Here is an 18612-nt window from a genome sequence, read left to right on the forward strand (position 1 = left end):
GGGAAAAAAATCTTCACTGAAAGGTGGTTAGGCACTGGAATGAGCTGCCCAGGGCAGTGGTGGAATCACCACCCCTGGAAATGTTCAAAACCACACAGATGTGGTTTAATGGGGAGCATGGCAGTGCTGGGTTAATGCTTAGACTCCATTTAAGGGTCTCTCCCAGGTGGGGGACACTCCAAGGGGGGAGAGGCCGTGCCAGGAGGCAAAGCCAGGAGCTCCAAGTGCCGGAGGGAGCAGCTTCACCCCTGCCCTGAGCTCTGTGTGATCCCTGCCCCTGGGGCCTCTGTGGCCGAGGGCTGGTGGCTTTGGAAGCCCTCTGGATGTGCACACACCTCCTGTGTGCTGGAAGGGCCGGGGAAGATCCCTTCCCTGCTGCCTGGGAGCCTCCTTGGCCCTGTTTCCCCAGAGATGTCTGCACTCCCTCCCGGAGGCCGGCAAGGGAGGGAGCAGTGTGTGCTCCTGTGAGCCCCACATCGGGAACAAACCTCTCTCTCCCTCCTCCCCTCACTGCCTGGGCCCCCCTGAGGCATTCAGGGCCTTGTGGAATCCCCTGCAGCACCCGGGGTGCAGTGAGGGCTTCAGGGTCTCCACGTGCCAGGAGCCCAAGGCCATCCCTGCTCCATTTCCCTCCCTCCTCTCCTGCTGGAGAAGAGTCTCCCGCTGCCACCTCCCCTGCCCCTTCCCCATCTGTGCCATCTGTCCCCAGCACAGTGACACCCTCGCTGCTGGCTTTGCTGCTCGAGATCCTCCCGTGCTCCCCTGAGCTCTCTGTTTTTGATTTCCCAGGGCTCGGGGTGTCTCCCGGGCTGGCTGTGATCATCAGGAGCAGTTGGAATCCCTTTGGCACGGCTGCACACAGGGAGAGCCCCAGATGCCTCCAGGCACCCCAGACCCGCAGCTCCATCCCCCTCAGGGTGGGACAGGGGCTCGGGGGGACATCCTGAGCACATCTCCCTCACAGGAGGGGACAACTGGGGGGGTCAGGCTCTGCTCCCAGAGGAAAGAGCACCGAGGTGTGCACACTGCACACACAAGAGCCCCAGATGCCTCCAGGCACCCCAGACCCACAGCTCCATCACCCCAGGGTGGGACAGGGGCTCGGGGGGACATCCTGAGCACATCTCCCTGAAAGGAGGGGACAGCTGGGGGGGGGGGTCAGGCTCTGCTCCCAGAGGAAGCAGCACCGAGGTGTGCACACTGCACACACAAGAGCCCCAGATGCCTCCAGGCACCCCAGACCCGCAGCTCCATCACCCCGAGGGTGGGACAGGGCTGAGCCCAGCACCCCGCACGAACCGAGAGGGGAGGTGACGCTGCAGCCGAGGCACTCGGCAGCAATCAGCCCCTTTTGGGAGCTCGCCCTGAAAGCTGCAGAGGTTTTTCCGTGCGTGCCGATGCTTTGGAAGCGGCGGGGGTTGGACGTGCCAAAGGAGCGGCCACGTCTGAGCGAGGCTCGGTGCCTCGTGTCACCTCCAGGAGGCTGCGAGGGCTCGGGGCTGATGTCTGTGAATGTTAAAGGCACTTGTGTAGCCAAGCAGCACAGGCACATGCTGTCACTGCCTCTGCAGTGCCATCTGGCCAGCAGCGACGCAGCTAGAACCAGGGCTGTGTGCAGGAGAACATTTTACAACAGAAAGCAATTAACAGAATAAAGCCCTTTTTAAAATCCAGTAATTAAAAACAGTCCCTCCCCCTTGTTTTCCTTTTAAGCTGAAAGTTGCTGTTTACTCATTTGCTTTACAAAGTGTGCCTTGTTGTGGCTTCAGAAGAAATGAAAGTTTGAAGTGGTTAGAGAAGAAAGGCTTTGGGGCTGCTGCGTTCCAGGCAGGGCGGAGGGGCAGGGGCTCTCCAGCCCGGCTTGTTTGTATTTGTTCTTGTCTACTCACAAGATCGCTAAACACACATTTAACAAGTGGTGAAACTGTCTACCAGCCTGATCTCTCCCAGGGTTCATGAGAAGAGGCCTGGCACATTAGCATTGCTGGGGGAAGGGAGGGGGAGGACAGGCCTTTTGAAGGGTTGGTGTTTTGGGGCTGAGCAGGGAAGGGCTCCTTGGCAGGCCAAGTCCCAAACAAAGGCATTGTGTTCCCCGGAGCCCTGGGGACTGGCCCCGGGGGAAGGCCAGGACCTTGCCTCGCCAGCCACGGGGTTTTCCCATCCCAGCTCCTCTCCTTTCCTAGCAGGAGTGCAGCCCTAGGGCCATGCAAGGCTTTCCAGAGGCCAGAGGTGGGAGCGGGGCTGGCACCTCAGGGCTGGCTCATCCCATCCCTGAGAGTGAGAGCCACGAGCCCAGGGCTGCAGGATGGTCACGGGGACCATCCTGTGCCACAGCAGCTCACCTGTGCCCCACCACCCTCACCTTGTCCCCACCACCCTCACCCTGTCCCCACCACCCTCACCTTGTCCCCACCACCCTCACCCTGTCCCCACCACTCTCACCTTGTCCCCACCACCCTCACCTTGTGCCCACCACTCTCTCTGGGTACAAAACACCAGAGAGGAGCAGCCCAGTGACTTGGTAACAAGTCGTCACTCCTCTCTGGGTGGCCACAGGGGAGCCCTGACCTCAGGGGCTCCTGGACACGCAGTGACCCCATCAGGGTTTGGTGCAATATCAATTTTCACTCGTTGTGGCTTCTCTGTAAAGCGAGTGCCCAGTGCAGCAGCGCCACTATGGGTGGGGAAACTGAGGCACGTCAAGGGCCCAACCCACTGGCGGTGTCTGATGCTAAACCACCAGGAGGTTCTGCTGATTCCAGAGCAGGATGGCGGTCCTGTCCCTCAGCCCCAGTGCCCTGGTGACACAGAGTGGCACAGGCTCGAGGGGACAGCAGCAGCTGCAGGGTGTCCCAGCAGGTGCAGCCTGGTGGAGCCCCATCCCATGGGATTGCAGGGCTGAGCCACATTCCCAGACCCGCCGTGGGGCAATAGGTGTGAGGACACAGCCCTGCCAGGGTGGTGAGGGCAGCGCCGAGTTCCAGCTCCAGGATCTGCCCTGTCCCTGCCTGGGGAAGGGTGAGGCCACGGGTTTGTGGGAAAATGTTGTTTTTCCCTCCCCTGGACTGCCCGTGGCCGTCGGCTGGGCGGGCTCTGGATCGCGTGGGCCGGGGAAGTGGGGGGGGGTTTGCAATTGTGGTGCCTCTGGCTTGGAGCAGAGCCACGGCAAACAATCCTCTGCTGGCCCTGCTCCAGCTCTGACAGAGCACGGAGGTGATGCCGCACTCATCCCTCCGCGCTTTCATCCCAAAGCACCTCCCGAAAGCCCTGCCTGCTCCTCCCGCCCGTGATGGATCTGCTGAGGCACAGGGCGAGGCAGTCTGTCCACAGCCACGAGTCCTTCCAGCAGCCCGGGGAGGCCTCTGCTTTTGGAAATGGCAGCTGTGGCTCCGGCAGGCGCGGTGGGACCTGAGCTTGGGAGGTGATGTTGACTGAAGATGTGAGGACAGGGCATTCCAGGCATGCACGGGGTTAAATCAGAGGTGTCAGTTCACGGGGAGGTAACAGATAAGCCCTGCTCCTCGGCTGCCTCTGGCTCTCCAGAAGCCTTGCCCTCCCTCCCACATTCCAGCTGCTGCAGCTTTTCACAGCTGGCCGCTCTCCTGGGACATTTCCCAGAGCTGGGAAGGCAGAGGGGAGGGAGCAGCGTGGTCCCAGCGTGGGAGGGGGGGCTGGTGGCTGGGCTGACCATTGCCCCTCCAGGGACACTGAGTCTGGAGCCCTTCACCCCCCAGGACAAGGCTGGCACGGGCCAACCCAGGCAGTCCCGGGTCCCTGGCAGGGATCCACCCTCAGTGCTGGCCCGGAGAGTTTTTCCTGCTGCAGGGAAGGGACATCAATCTTTGCAGCTCGCTTATTCCTTGGCCTCTGAAGCAGGGTAGCCAATTAGTGCTGGGTGTGATGGATGGCTTAGCCCCGTCCTCGTGACACCCATCCTCTGGAAACAGTTCCCACCATGGAGAGGCATAGCCAGCCCGAGCAGGGGACAGCTCTCACTGCTCCTGAGTCCCTGGGGGTCTCAGGGACAGCTCTCAGCAGCTCCTGAGTCCCTGAGGGTCTCAGGGACAGCTCTCACCAGCTCCTGAGTCCCTGGGGGTCTCACAGGGGTCTCAGGGACAGCTCTCACTGCTCCTGAGTCCCTGGGGGTCTCACAGGGGTCCCAGGGACAGCTCTCACTGCTCCTGAGTCCCTGGGGGTCTCACAGGGGTCTCAGGGACAGCTCTCACCAGCTCCTGAGTCCCTGAGGGTCTCACAGGGTCCCAGGGACAGGGACAGACATTGCAGCAATGCTTGCTGTGATTGCAGAGGGGACACAGCCCTGAGCACGGGACCAGCGCTGTTAATTCAGGGCTTGGGGAGAGATTTCCTCTGATAATTCCCTGGCTTGGCTGTGGCAAAGCCTGGAGCTCTCCAGGGAAGAGCAAATCAGCTGTGGGCAGAGGTTGGTCACCCACTGCTTGTGGCTCTGCTCTCGGGGTCACTGTACCGTGGGAATTGGCTGCAAAGACACGCAGAGAGAGGCCAGGAGGGGCAGAGCCCCCATTTCTGCACCCCAGCTCTCCCTGCCTGCCGTGGGGGAGGTCTGGCTGCTCCCTCCCTGGGACATGGGTGACACTCCCAAAATCCAGCTCCCCACACGCCCATTTAATCCTCCCTTGTTGTCTCCACTGAAGCAGCCCGTGAGGGGTCTCTGCTCCATCTGGGGGGGCTCAGATGTCCCCCACAATCCCCCCTGGGATCCCTGGGGTCGATTAGAAGCGACTCTCCAGGAGCACAGGCTGCAGAAGGGATCCGGTTACAGGAGAAGTGGGTTTTGGGGCCCCCGCTCTGTTCATAATGAAGTGTAATCCTAGAAAAACATGTTGCCAATTACACTTCAATTGAACCCAGATAATGATGCTTAGACAGGGCCCAGAAAAGATGGAGTCTGGACAGTGAATTCCTTTCTAATGGAGAAGAAAAGTGTTCCTCTGTGGCAGGTCTGGGCTCGGCTTGGTTCAGGCTCGCTGTGATATGAGCAAGAGCCTGAAACAACCAATCTCAGGATCCCATTGAAATGGTTTTATCAGTGGAAAGAGTATTAATCTCTCAAAAACACATGTTTATGGGAAGTTTGGTTTGGAGATGTATGTGTTTCTAACTGAAATCCCCTTGGAAAGGGAGGAGGAGCGGGTCTCAAAACTGCTAAAATAACTTTCCTAATTCTTCTGATTCAAAGTAACTTTTCATTTGGAAATGGAAGCTAATAACAGCTCGGCTTCTTGACCACTTCTCATAGTGAAAACAAACCACCAGAATTAGAGTAACGAAGTGCTGTGACCTAAAGCAAAGGTTTTACTCCCTTTTTTCAGTTTACAAACACTGCTGAGATGTCAGTGCTCCACTCCAGCCCGGGATGGCTGGTTCAGGTCCCTGCTGCTTCACTTCAGAAGGGAGGATGGCGTGCTTCCATCCCAAAAAACTGCTCGGGGTGGGTGGGGGGGTCCGTGTTTTGCTCAGCTGGGGCAGGCGTGGGCGAAGGGCAGGCAGGAGCTGGGATTTGGCTTTTCCGGGGAATTGCAGACACCTCGGTGGGTGAGCTGGCAGAGATGGCTGAGGGAGATAGGGAGCAGCCCAGGAGGCCACGGGCGGCTTGGCTGGCCCGGGCTCTTATCGCCGCCGCGGTCTCTGCAGAAGGGCTTTGGGAAACCCACGTGCTGCCAGATCTCAGCGCTGATTATTTTCTTCAAAATAAAAGGCATTATTTTCGTACTGGGAACCTCCACTGGAGCGCTCTCCCTCCTCCCCTCTCTCTGTCTCTCTCCCACACGCACACGTTTTTGCTGCCTTGGGGGATTTTAGCAGCGCAGGGCTCTGAAAAGCAGATTCCTGCAGGAGCGGGGAAAGGGAGATGCTCGCTCGATGCTGGGCTGTGGGTTAAAGTTTCCAGCTTTGTGAAAAGAGACCAGAAATCAGCGATTGAGTGTTACAAAGCCTAAAGCTGGGCTTCGGCCGTTTTGCCTCACAGGGTGGGTGTCAAACGCCCTGGCAGCGCCGTGAGCTGGCGCTTGCAGGGCTCCGAGGCTGTGGGAGCGTGGCAGGGGGCCGAGCTCCCGGCGGGACCACGGCGCTGCCGTGCCAGGCCTGGCCGTGCCACCGCTGCCACCCCGGCCCTGGCCGTGGCCGCTGGTCGATGCCAGCCCTTTGAGCGGCGTCCCCGAGGAGCTCCGCGCTCCCAGCGAGCCGCCCTCCATCCCAACGCCGAGCCTGCCGAGTGCCCGGGCAGACATGTGTGTGCGTGTGGGGCTGGATGTTGATTTTTCCCTGAAACAACTCAAGGCTTTATCAGTCCCATCTCTTTCCCACGGTTTTCTGTTGCCAGTGAGGTCACTGGTCCCTTTAAACTGGGGCTGAGGCCAATGTGCAGCGGGTGGAAGGGGGGCCGTGGGCAGGAGGGGGGGACATGAGACGGTTCACACAGACTGTTCCTTTTACAGGAAGACTTGGGATTTCGACCAGCGAGCGGGAGGAGGCGGGGGGGCGAGGAGGGGGGGCCCTGGGAACCGGGGAGCGCCGGCGCGGCCGCGTAATCCGTCACTCCCGGGAGATGGTGGCTCATTAACCCATTACCCGGGAGGTGGGGACGTGCCGGGAGGGAGCCGGGCGAGGAGAGCCGGGGGTGGGAAAGGCGCAGCGGGCAGGGGAGGAGCCGTGCGGGGCCGGAGCGGCGGAGCCCGGGCAGGGACGGAGCGCTGCCCCGAGCGCGGCGGGCAGGGACGGCGGCGGCCACCGGGGCCACGCGTGGGGCAACCTCGGCGAGCCCAGCGGCCTCTCCCCGCGGCAGGATGAAGCGGCTGTGCGAGGAGAGCTCGTCCGACACGGAGTCTGACGGCACCATCGACGTGGGCCGGGAGGAGGAGTACAGGTGAGGGCAGGCTCCGTGCCACGCGGGTTTTTGGGGTCCCGGCGCCGCTCCCCGCGAGCTGCTCGGGGGGCAGCGCTCGGTGTCTGCCCGGCACGGCACGGGAGGGCACCGGCTGTGCCACGGGGCACGGCACGGGAGGGCACCGGCTGTGCCACGGGGCACGGCACGGGAGGGCACCGGCGCTGCCACCGCCGCACCGGGAGTCCCTCGCACCTCGCCTAACCCCTCCGGGTCGCGCTGGTCCTGCGGGGACCGGCAGGATGACCCCAGTGTCGGCCAGGGCTGGTGCTGGCCGTGGGGCTGACCCCGCGAGGAAGCCGAAGTGGCCATACAAGTGTTAAAGCTGCGTTAGGAGCTTCGGGAGAATCCCATCAAAGCCAGCGCCGTGGTCTTCTCCTGCCAGGCGGAAGGGCAGTGGGAGTTCTGTTCTCTGCACCCCGAGATGGGGCAGCCCCCCCAGAGCAGAGGCACCCGCACCCCCTGCGCTCCCGGCAACCAGGGAATGTGGAAGAATCGAGAGGTTTTGCAGGAGAAAAACGCTTCTGCGGTGCTGATGCGCTCGCGAAGCAGCAGCTGGGGCTGTGATGCGCTAGGGAGGGAGCCCGAGCGGGGAAGGGCTGCCCCGGTGCCCCCGGCAGCTCGGCAGGCTCTGTCCCATCGCTGCCGAGCTGCACTTGCGGCTCTGGGCTCGGCTGTTTGTGAGGGAATGGTGAGGACAGGACGGTGTGTGGTTCCCCGGGCGATGCCCTCGGGCTCGCCTGGCACCGGGCATCCCCAGAGTTGCCAGGCTGGGTCAGCCCTCCCAGGCTCCGAGGGTGCAGACGGCACAGGGGATGAAGGAAAGGCTCTGTTATTTGTTCCCATCCAAAAATCAGCTGCTTTTGAACTCTTGTTTCAGTAGCCAAGTGTTTTCCCTCCCTCGGCGTCCAGTGAGGCCTTGGATTAATTCATTCCCTCTTGCTCTTTGGTATCCTGAGTGGAGAAACTGCCTGGCTGGTGCCAAGCTCAGCTTCTCATGGGACTAAATTCATGAATCTGCTTCTGATACAGTCGCAGCAGAGTCGGGCACGTCTTACACAAAACGTCCTGCAGAAATTCCCTGAGCCCTTACGCATTTCCAAGTGCATCAGTATTTCAGTATTTCAGCTGCTTCCCTGCTGCAGCTGGAATGGATCCCACCTCTTCACATCAGTGCAGCACAGAGTCCATAGGACCCTGAGGGATAAAGCACTGGAATTTTTGTTACAATATTTTATTTCGGTGACCAGTAATGATGAACTTTTAATCTCTCTCTGGTGCTGCTAATGTGTTTCCCTTCTGGAGCCAGTGGTGGAACCAGGCTGGCTGTGATCTGGTGGTATTTGTATAGGTGGATGTTGTTCCTCATGCCACGCAAATCTACGGCCAGAAGAGCTGTTCCTGCCCCGCTGAGGTCACACCCCGAGTAATGCCATCCTGCATGCGATGCTGGTGCACCCAGAAAAATCAAACATTTCCAGGTGGGGAGTGAGGAGGAGGAGTGATTAGAGCAGAGAGAGGCTGCCTGGCTGGGGTTCCCAGCCCATTACCCATGGCTTGAGCGGTTTGGGCAAACCAGTTTCCCTGCAGCGAGGGGATGAGTCACGCCGGGTGTGAGGCTTGGATCAGAGCGTGGAGCAAGTTTAGGCTCCGGGGTCACTGCAGAAGTGCAGGACCTGCTCAGCTCACAGCCAGAGTTGTGCTGTGGATGGTAAAACCAAGCAAAGAGCAATGCAGAAACTTTAATCACCGGAGAATATACTCACGCCATCTTTTATGCGGTGCAAATCCACCAGATGTATTTTTAAAATACATTTTGCAGTGAGATGGGTGTTGATATCCACATCTGGACTTGAGGCTCACCGAGAGTAACGCATCCAGACAGCTCTACAAAGAGAGTTTCAAAAATCACTATTCCTCTTTGGGTGCCTGCTTTGCATTTTCAGGTGAATGCAGCACCTACCCCCTGCTCCTAAAGCACCCTGGTGTCCACACAGAGCCTGTTTTCACACCAAAACTGCTCATTCTCTGTGTCTGTGTAGCTGGCGACGCGTGTTAGTACTTGTGGAGCCAGCCAGCACCTCTGCCCAGAGAGAGCCCACCCAGCAGACATTCAAATAGGGGACCTGTATGGAGATGAGCAGAGCAGGCAGCAGAAGAACGTGTTATTGTGTGAAACCACTTCTGAAAGCACCTCGCTTGGGCCTATTTTTAATAGGCTGAGCTGGGTCGGCTCGCTGCAGACAGCACTGTCTGTGCAGGAAAATCCTTAATAGACTCTTATTAAAACGCTTCGTCAAACTGAAAAACATTTGGATTGGGGTGAACCCAGGTGCCCCTTTTCCAGATTTGGGTGTCTGACAGCAGCCCTGCTCCCTGCGGCGCGCCGGGCTGGCCGGGATTGCAGGCGTGTTCACATCCCTGCTCCGAGTTTCGTAAGGCACAGACACAGCCCTGAGCCAGCTGCCCTCGCCAGAGGGACAAACCCTGCTTGGGGGAGGTGGGAGGTGGCCCAGCCAGCCTCGTCCCCCTCCTCAGCCACGGGGTCTTGCTGCAGGGAGTTTCCCACGCCTGGTTATCCGTGGTTGTGGAGACTTCACCTCCATGGGGACCTAAGGGTTGAACTTTGCCTCCCTCGGCATGTCTGGTGCTGACCTTTGGGCAGGCACGGGGGGTTTGTGGGGCCCTGTTCCTTAGACTGTCCCCACAATGTCCCTGGTCCCCTGAGCAGAGCTGTGAGCCAGCAGGAGGGTCCCTGCTCTGTCACCTCCTGCCAGGTGTCCTCCCTGCCCAGCTCCTCTCTGAATGGTTCAGGGGTGTCCGTGAGTTCAGAACATCCCAGCCCACCCCGAAAATTGTGGTTTGGGAAGCGACTCTGTGGGAAGCCCTCAGAAACCACATCAGTGCCACCGCTGGCCTCACCCTGAGGAGCAGCCAGCCCTCCCTGGGTGGCAGCTCAGATCCCAGAGCTCAGATCCCTCCTGCTATCACGGCTCTGAGATGCAAAGCCCTGCAGACAGGGCAGGCTCAGACACGAGAGACGGGAGGTTCGCACACGGAGGAAAAAAGGCCATGACTCCAGAGCTCAGATCACTGCTTTTCCAGCCCCGTGGAGATGCCATCACAGGCTGGGACAGAAGAATTGTGCCTGGGAGAGGATGGACAGTTTGGTGCAGAAATCTGTCCCAGGCTGGTGGGAGATTCTTGGAGGGGAGAGAGTGGGATTCAAGTCTCTGCTTTGCTCCCCATCCCCAATTCCTGAGCTCTGTGTTGTGGGTAAAAATGAGATGTGAACCACAGAAGACATTTTTTGGGGTGGGGGGAGGAAAATGCAGATGGCAAACGTGTGTAGAACATATGTGCAACAGAGGTTGCTCTCCAGCCAGAAATGATCCCTTCTCCTTCCTTTCCAGCCATGTTTCCAGGTCTGTGTCTCCCACCACGACATCTCAGATACAAGCCAGGAAGAAGAGGAGAGGGGTGAGTGTCCCTTATGGTGATCAGTGTCCCCTGCTCAGGCTGGCCCTGTGTGCACTGGGGGGCTGTTGGCCAATCCTTACTGTTGAAACCACCTTTACACTGCTCCTGCTCCACCTCCTGCAGAACCCTCCCAAAAAGCCAATTTTCTCTCCAGACATTTGGCAGAAAAGGGGAGAGCAGTTTCACCTGGGCTTATCACACCACTCCACGTTTCTTCACTCACCTCCTGCGCCCCAAAACATTGACACACACAGCCCTTCCAAAGCACCTGGAGGGCTTTAGATCTGTGAGCTGTGGCTGTGAGTGACTGTGGTTTCTTCTGCCTGCTTGGGCATCTCCCCCAGATCATCGAGAAGCGGCGCCGTGACCGCATCAACAGCAGCCTCTCGGAGCTGCGGCGCCTGGTGCCCACGGCCTTCGAGAAGCAGGTGAGGGTCTGGGTGAGCCCCTGGTGCCCCTGGGAGGCTGCAGCCCTTGGGGTGCAGCCCCCAGAATGAGGGAATTCGGAGCAAGGCTTTGCCTTTCTTATCCTCCTCACTCCGGGGAGTAAGTAGGTGGTGGAAATGGGGTGGTGAAATGATATTAGCAAATATTCAGGAGCCCTGGGGAGGATCAGATCAATCTAGGAAGTGTTTTGTAGATATGAGGAAGCACAGAAATGGGGATTTTTTTAAAGCTGCATCGGGTAGGAGCTCTTTTTTTCTGTTCACTTGATGTAAAAAACAGAGCCCTGGTGGTTGCCCTGAGCCATTCTGAGCACTCCTGGGCTTCAGGGAGGTTTCAGGGAGGAAACCACTGGTCAGACCCCAGCTCCTGAGAGGCACAAAGCCCTGCACCATAAAATGACAAATGGCTTTTCCTTTCTGCTCCAAACACAGGGGTCTTCCAAGCTGGAGAAGGCAGAAATTCTACAAATGACAGTGGATCACTTAAAAATGCTTCATGCCACAGGAGGAACAGGTAAGAGATGCTCTTACGAGCACATGGGTGAGGTGAAGGTGCAAACCTGGAAGGAAAATTCCTCACTGGAATTTGGGGAGCTGCCTCCAGCTAGCTCTGCCTGCTTCCCAAGGGAAATACCTTTTCAGGGAGGGCAGGTGGGCATTTTCCTACAGATGGGTCAGCTTCCCATGCATCCATTTGGGAGACTGGGGAGTGTGGGATGCTGAACCCCCAGCCCCACAGGGACAGCACTGCTGGTGTCACACCCCCTGCTAAAAGCTGTTTTGCCAGAGACTCATTTATTCCTGCTCAGAAATGGAGCCTGCTTCCAGAAAAACCATATTAAACTCTTTACCTCCTCCCTGGGATACATTTCCTGCGGAGGCTGAATTCTGCATGAGGACTCGGCAAATAAACAAGGCTTTTTTTCCCTTTCTTCTTTTTTTTTTCTTTTTTTTTTTTGTGTGTGTGTCTCTTGGTTGTTATAAGAAGAGAGAGGGAGCCCTGTGAATAACCCAACAAAGGTCTTATTTGTACTGAGACCTCAGTACAGACCCTCTGTCCTGTTCCAGTTAACAGGATGGAGATCACAGCTCCAGTAAAGAAGCCTCTGGCTTGCTTACCACCCAGTTTTGGCTTGCTGGGGACATTGTTGGCATCCAGGCTTTGGTTCAGGGCTGTAACTTGGTCTGGAACATTTGTTTAGATATTCAGTTTGACTGCACTGCAACAAAGGGCTGCATTGTCACGAGAGACCCCATCAAGCACAGTGGTCCAGCACTTCAGTGTGCTGTGACATTCTCTGCTTTATTGCTTATGGTCTCATGAAGCTGCAAGTTGGGAGCAGAAGCCTGAAAATCAGCGGTTGGTTGCTGATTTCTGTGGTTTTGAGCTTCCTCAGCCCAGCTGCTTTGGTTCTGCCACTGCCCCGTGACATTGCTTTGAAGGGAGTGTAAATTTTGGGAGCCAGGCAGAGGGAAGTGGTGCATTGAGGAGACACTGTCCCGAGTGGAATATCCCACTGGCAAAGGCAGCCCAACCCCAGTGCCCAGCTAGCCCACAGCCACATCTCCAGCATCACTGGTGGAATCCAATAGGAAAAAAGCCCCTTTCTTCCTGAGCACAGCTAATGAAACCTCCTTGTGGTCTCACAGCAGTGAGAGGCTCGCTGACCTGGCGGGTTTATCCCGCTGAGATAACCGCAGATGCCTCTCTCATGCACACCAACGTCCAGTCCCTTGGGACACCCACTTGGCTGCCTGCTTCAGGAATATCACAGGCAGCAAAGTGCCTCAAGTGAAATACACAGTGCATTAGAGAGGGTAGTGAAATCCAAGCGCATTCCTGAGCTCTGCACGGCCTTACTGTCACCCATGTCCTCTCCCCCCAGGCTTCCTGGATGCCCGGGCTCTGGCTGTGGATTACAGAAGCATCGGATTCCGCGAGTGTCTCACCGAAGTTGTCAGGTACCTGGGCATCCTCGAGGGCCAGAACGCTGCCGACCCCATCCGGCTGCGACTCCTCTCCCACCTGAATAATTACGTGGCAGAAATGGAGCCTTCGCCCGTGGCCACATCCCTGCTGCCCGTCCAGACCTGGCCCTGGTCCTTCCTGCACGGCGCCGCCGGGCCCGTGCAGATCCCCAGGAGGGAGGCTGCTCCCGCTCCGCTTGTTCTGACTGCATCTTCCCTGGCTTACCCCAGCCCTGCAGTGAGGCCAGCCCCTCTCCGCCGTGTCCCCGGTGAGATGCTTCCCTCCCGCCGGAGCTTCCTGGCCAGCAGGATGGGCTCCTCCAGCCGGAGGGCCCGCGGCGCCAGCTCGGCCGCAGCCGTGCCAGCCGTGCCCAGGATGCCATCGCCAGCGGGAGCACTGAGAGAGGGCACATCCAAGAGCAGCCAAATCGCCACGTTCCTCTTCTCCCCAGCCTCTGCCGGCATCCCTGTGCCGCCAGCTTACGCGGCACCTCCCGTCTTGGGCGCTGCCACGCAGGGACCAGGGATCAGGGTTGGGACATCCAGGATCTGCCGCTCCTGGGCGACGGAAATCGGGGCTTTCTGACCCTCCCTCCCCCTCCGGAGACAGGAGTTCTCCCGCGCTCGTCGCCCACAGGGCTGAGAACAAACTCGGTTGAAAAGGCATCTCTCCTGCTTTGCAGAAGCCAAGGATCCATAGAGAAAATTCTCTCCGCTCTTGCCTCCCTCCTTGCACCGCCCTCCTCGCCTCACCATCACGTCCTCTCCCTCGTGCTGCCTGCAAACGTAAATCACATCCAGTTCCATGCACGAGGCCACGCTCCAGACCCTTCTGGATATGAGGGAGGGGGCACACGCAGATCCCAACCCTGTTCCTCCTCCAGCAAACCCCTCTGCAGAACCCAGCCTTGCTCTCCTTTGGAAAACAGCCAGCCTTGAAATCCTGTCTTTATTTCCCCGGGGACTCGGAGCTGCCAGCCAGACTTGCTCGTGCCGATTGCCTGCGACGCATCCCCCAGCTGCAGCGCCTAATTTTGGTGTGGGGGGATGGACACAGCTCACACCCCATGCCCAGCACTGCTGGCACCCTCAAGGCAGGCTCCAGCCCCCCCAGCTCCTAAGAGAACTGGCTGCCTGCTAATCCCTGTGCTTTCCTCTCCGCATTACCAGCTTTTCCCACTTATGTGCCCTTAAGGTGGAGTGAGGCAGCGGCTTAGCAGGGCTCGTTCCCACAGCCCAGCTGAGATCCTGCCGTGGCTGCAGGGCCTGTGCTGGGTTCCTGGCACAAACCCTGCTGGAGCAGCCGGCCAGGCCACCCGGGCACAGCCCCTGCCCCGCCGAGGTGTGAAGAGGTGAGACAGAGGATTTCAAAGGGACGCCTGTTACCGAGGGGAAGGCTCTGACTGCCAAAGTGAGAAGAAAATGCCTTTTCCTCTGTCAGCCTCCCTGCTGGAGCTGTCTCTCCTCCACCCCCTGCTGAACAGCCCTGACTGCAAAGGGGGGAAATGGGTTGGAGCAGCCTGAATTTGAAGTGCCTCCCTTGTTCTCCCTGAGCTCAGCATCCCTCACCCTCCCCTCCCACAATGTCTCTGTTTTCTTTCTCCAGCACTAGGTTTGGGTCTCACACCTCTCATTCCCCTCCCTGGGCCGGGACCAAAACCCACTGAGGTGTCACTGCACTTGTCCTGAGTCCTGAGAGCTCTCCCTACCTTGCCCCGTGTGCTCCTAGATGACTGTCACAGCGGATCACACCTCTGCTCCTGCAGCTGGCCTCCCCTCCTCTCTTCTTTGGGCACAAAGAACAGAAGCTTGAAGCTTTCAAGCCACTCTGCCCCTGTGCCATGTCCTGTGGTGGCAGAGCAGGGTGTCCCAGTGCTCCCCCTCACCTGAACAGCTCCCTGCATTTGTGCCTTGACTTGCTGGGTACACCTGCAGAATATTCTGGACCCAGCTGCATGCCCACCCCTTGCCCATCTCTACAGCACTCCAACATGGAAAGAGAGAAGAAGTGAGTGCAAAGAAAGGTAAAAAAGAGGGAGAAGATCTCTTCTGAGTGGGAGAAACTCTTCCTATGCCTCGGGTCAGAGGTGCAGCCGGTTGGGCTGTGTGGATGAGCTGTTGTTTTCCTTCCTGCAGATGGTATCTGCCATGTGCATGTCAATGTATGTATCTGCCATGGTTTGGGAAGTGAGTCCCTCCCAGTTGTTTTGATGGAAGTCACGGCACTTAACACGCAGAAATGCCTCTGCTGCTTCTCACCCTTGTCCTCAAGTGCCGGAATCAGCCAGGAACAACTATTCCCTTTTAATAAAGTCACAGGAGGGAAATCCTCGTGGACCCTGGCTGTTCCTGCAGCTGGTTTGTGCACTAGAGCTCACGGCCTCACTTTACACTGTGCAGTGCTCTTAGATTCACAAGCTGTGACATCAGCAAAGGTGTCAAATAAAGTCTTTCAAACCCCTGTCCTGGTTGTGCAATGTAGTGTTGAAGTGAATCCGATCCGCTCATCCAGCCTGCCTGGATCACGGAAGGGACCTGGGAAGGTCATTGGTGAGTGAATTTGTGGCAGGTTTTGATACCTGAAAAGCTTAAAAAAAAGGTAAGATAAAAAATTTAAGGTGCCATCTCCTCTGATTGTTTTATAGCTCTTGATCATTCTGGCCCCAAGACTTTTTACTCTGGAAAACGAGTCAAAATCAGAGGGTATTCACCAAGACCTGCCCTGAGATTGGCAATAGAAGAAATAATTTCATTTAATGTCTACAAAAGTGTCAGGGAACAGATGGAGTCTGGCAGAGCCCCACAGCCAGACTGAGGGCTCGCCCTGGTCTCCTGACCCTTTGCAGCCAGGGCCAGAATAACCCCTGTGGCATCTCGCTGTCGGGAAAGGCTTTGGGCTAAACAAAGAGCCACAGCTGAGAGCCCGTCTCTGTTTTGAGGAAAGGACCAGTAAATGATCCCTCTTCGTGAAAGATGCTTGGGAGAATTTTACTGGGGAATGGTGGGAATTCAGCTTCCTTTCCCATAACTCCTTCTCGCTGCAAAATGCCTTTCAAAACCGCCCATAAATCCCTTCCTGAAGTGCTGTGTGGGGAATTGCTGGAAGGGAGCAACTGCAGCTGTGATGGAGTAATGCAGCATCCGTCTGGAAGCGGGGAGAAACTTGAAGAGCAATAATGGGGCTATTGATGCCGGCTCGCCCCGCTGGTGCCTGGGCTGCCCTGACCCGGCTGGAGGTGGCGGTGGGAGCCCAGCGCTCTGCTGTGGCCTCGGCCAGAGAGAGGAACCAAATTCCCCTCCGTGGGAGGCAGGCACACAAACCGGCCCCGCGGGCTACAGTGCTAAAACAAAACAGAGACAGTGGGAAAAAAAAAAAAAAAAAAAAAAAAAAAAAAAAAGAAAAAAACAAACCCACTTCCTGATCTCCGCGGATCAAACGGGAGCCAGGGTGGGTGGAAGGGCATCGGTTCAGGCCCGTGGGGTTTTCTCCCCACGGTGATTACAGAGCAGTAGCTCGGGACTGCAGCTTCATTTTATTTTATTTTTTTTCCCAGGGTTTTCTTTAGCCTAAACCCTAATACATCCTGGCAGCTTTTGATCTACCCTGCAGGGGAAATCCCCGAACTCTTGGTGCACTCCCTTCATCCTTGTTCTTCAGGCAAAAAAATCCTGATGGAGAAGCCTGTGGGAAGGCGTGGGCAGCTCGGTGGCACAGCGGTGTTAAACAAGGCTCCCACCCGACGTGGCTGGAACAAAACAGGGTCCTGATGAGCGAGCTTGGAGGGGACAGGGACACTCCCAGGCTGCGGGAGATCTGCTGTGCAGCAGGTGCTCCAGGAGCCAGCCCTGCTCTCCCAAATTCCCCTGCATGAAAAACATCGCTTATCTCAGCTCTGCCGCTGCCTGCCCTGGGTGAAATGCTCGCCTTCCCTTCTGCTCGTGGAGCAATGCCGCCCTGCCATCTGCTGGTGAAATCCTGAAGCCGAGCAGGAGAAACCCTAAAGCGGGGGCAGCACTTGGTGGAAAACCTGCCATCTGTGCTGGGAACTGGGTGATCTTCCAGGGTGGCCATCAACGACCGAGGCACAGCTCGGACACACGGAGGCACAGCAGCTTGGGAAGCCTCTGGATGACGGATGGGTCACCCACCAGCACCATCCATGGGCACGGATTGGCCAGATAAAGCCATTAGCAGATGTCCCCTCTGCTCCAGGCGCTGCTGGAGGTCCTGAGAGGGCCAGCTGGGAGGGTCTCAGGTATCGCTGGTCACCAGGAGCAGCTGCACTCGTGTGTTGAGGGCACCAAGAGCAGCGGGGCCCCTGGGGCAGTTTGGTGCCCTCAGCCTGTTATTCCGCGTGGGGAGTGAAAAGCATCGAGCAGGACACAGGACTGTGGCTGTCTGCACCGAGTCCCCTGGGAGGGAGCACAAATGTCACTAAATATGTTCCAAATCAGAGCCACAGCGGCTGCTGCAGCCAAAGGGCGTTTTATGCGGAAACACGCTCTTTGAGCTGGGCTGTGTTTTGACTTTAGCTGTCAAAGCAGGAGCTGAACGCTTCCACAGCGACACGCTTGTGTCGTGTCCCTGGTTTCCCAGCGGAGGAGGTGCCAGCTGTGAAGGACCGAGCACAAAACAGTGGCAGGTGTGATCCCACCAGTGCGGCCTCGCAGCACCGTCAGCTGTTGGGAGAAGGATGAGACCAGGAGGAGGAGGATTTGTGTCATTCGTGTTTTTCAAGAGAGAAAATATTGCAAATCACTACAATTTGCTTTGCTATTTTTACCTTTTTTTCTCCTACTCTTGATTGTTCCACTGTAGTGGGAGATTATTCCACTGAAGGGGAAGATATCATAGCCCATTTTTATGATAACGTTGTATCCCGCTTTTAAAGCAAATTAAAGGCAATTTAACAATTGAAAAGCCACAATGCCCAGCTAACAGACTATCTTAGTCCCCCTTAACAGAACAGCCATGGAGCCTGAAGGTCACTGATGAATCACTGAATCCTGCACTGCCGTGTCCTCACGCTCCGCTGAAGATGCTGGAAATAGATAATTACGGATCTCCCCGGAGCTGATCTCATGAGCCTGAAGCAGCAGAGGGGGGTGAATCCCTCTCCCATTCCAGCAGCTTTCTGTTGGGAAGAAGGACTGACAGCTCGCTTCCATGGGGAGCCATCGGAACCCTTGGTCCCGCTCCAGGGCAGCCCGTGACGGGAGCTGGCACAGCGCCAGGGCTGCCGCGGGAACTCGCGCTTATTTGGGGGAAAATGATGCTCTGAAGAGGAGGAGGAGGTTGTGGGAACGGCTCCAGCTCCGACCGCTCCTCATCCCGCTGCCAGCGACACCTCCCAAGCCAGAGCTCGGAGCAGTGAGAAGAAAAATCCCAGAGGAATTGTTCGCTCTCCTGGTGCATTCCTCTGCTCCTTGCCCCATCCCAGCCCCATGGCCCTGCTCTCCCCAGGAGGCTTTCCTGGATTTTTTGGGTTTTACTGAGCTGCCCTGTGAGACATCTGCACACGAAGGATGGGCTGGGAGGGGAAACAACCCCACAAACTCTTCTGGGGTTCGTTGCTGTGGATCCATCTCTCTGCCACAGGGGATTGTTTGTCCCTAAATCTGTTGAGGTCGAAGTTGTGTTTTAGCCTATGGCTGTTGCTCCATGTTGGCAACACTGACCAGTCTGGCACATTCCTCTGACACCCCTTGGGGATATTTTATAGATTTATGGGATCTCCTCTCAGCCTTCCCTCCTCCAGGCCCAGCTCCCACAGCCTCCCCTCATGAGGGGAGGGC

The 18612-nt window shown here is 57.4% G+C and overlaps 1 protein-coding gene across 1 annotated transcript; it reads left to right on the forward strand.

Moving 5' to 3' along the window:
* The first annotated feature begins 6584 nt into the window (after positions 1-6584).
* Positions 6585-15280, forward strand: HEYL (hes related family bHLH transcription factor with YRPW motif like). Its single transcript, XM_064398108.1, has 5 exons — positions 6585-6904; positions 10336-10402; positions 10747-10830; positions 11281-11362; positions 12735-15280. The coding sequence occupies exons 1-5, from the start codon at positions 6825-6827 to the stop codon at positions 13400-13402; spliced, it is 981 nt and encodes a 326-aa protein (XP_064254178.1). The 5' UTR covers positions 6585-6824; the 3' UTR covers positions 13403-15280.
* Positions 15281-18612: the final 3332 nt, after the last annotated feature.

The sequence above is a fragment of the Passer domesticus genome, chromosome 24 (assembly GCF_036417665.1).
Source record: "Passer domesticus isolate bPasDom1 chromosome 24, bPasDom1.hap1, whole genome shotgun sequence".
In the NCBI taxonomy this organism is placed as follows: Eukaryota; Metazoa; Chordata; class Aves; order Passeriformes; family Passeridae; genus Passer; species Passer domesticus.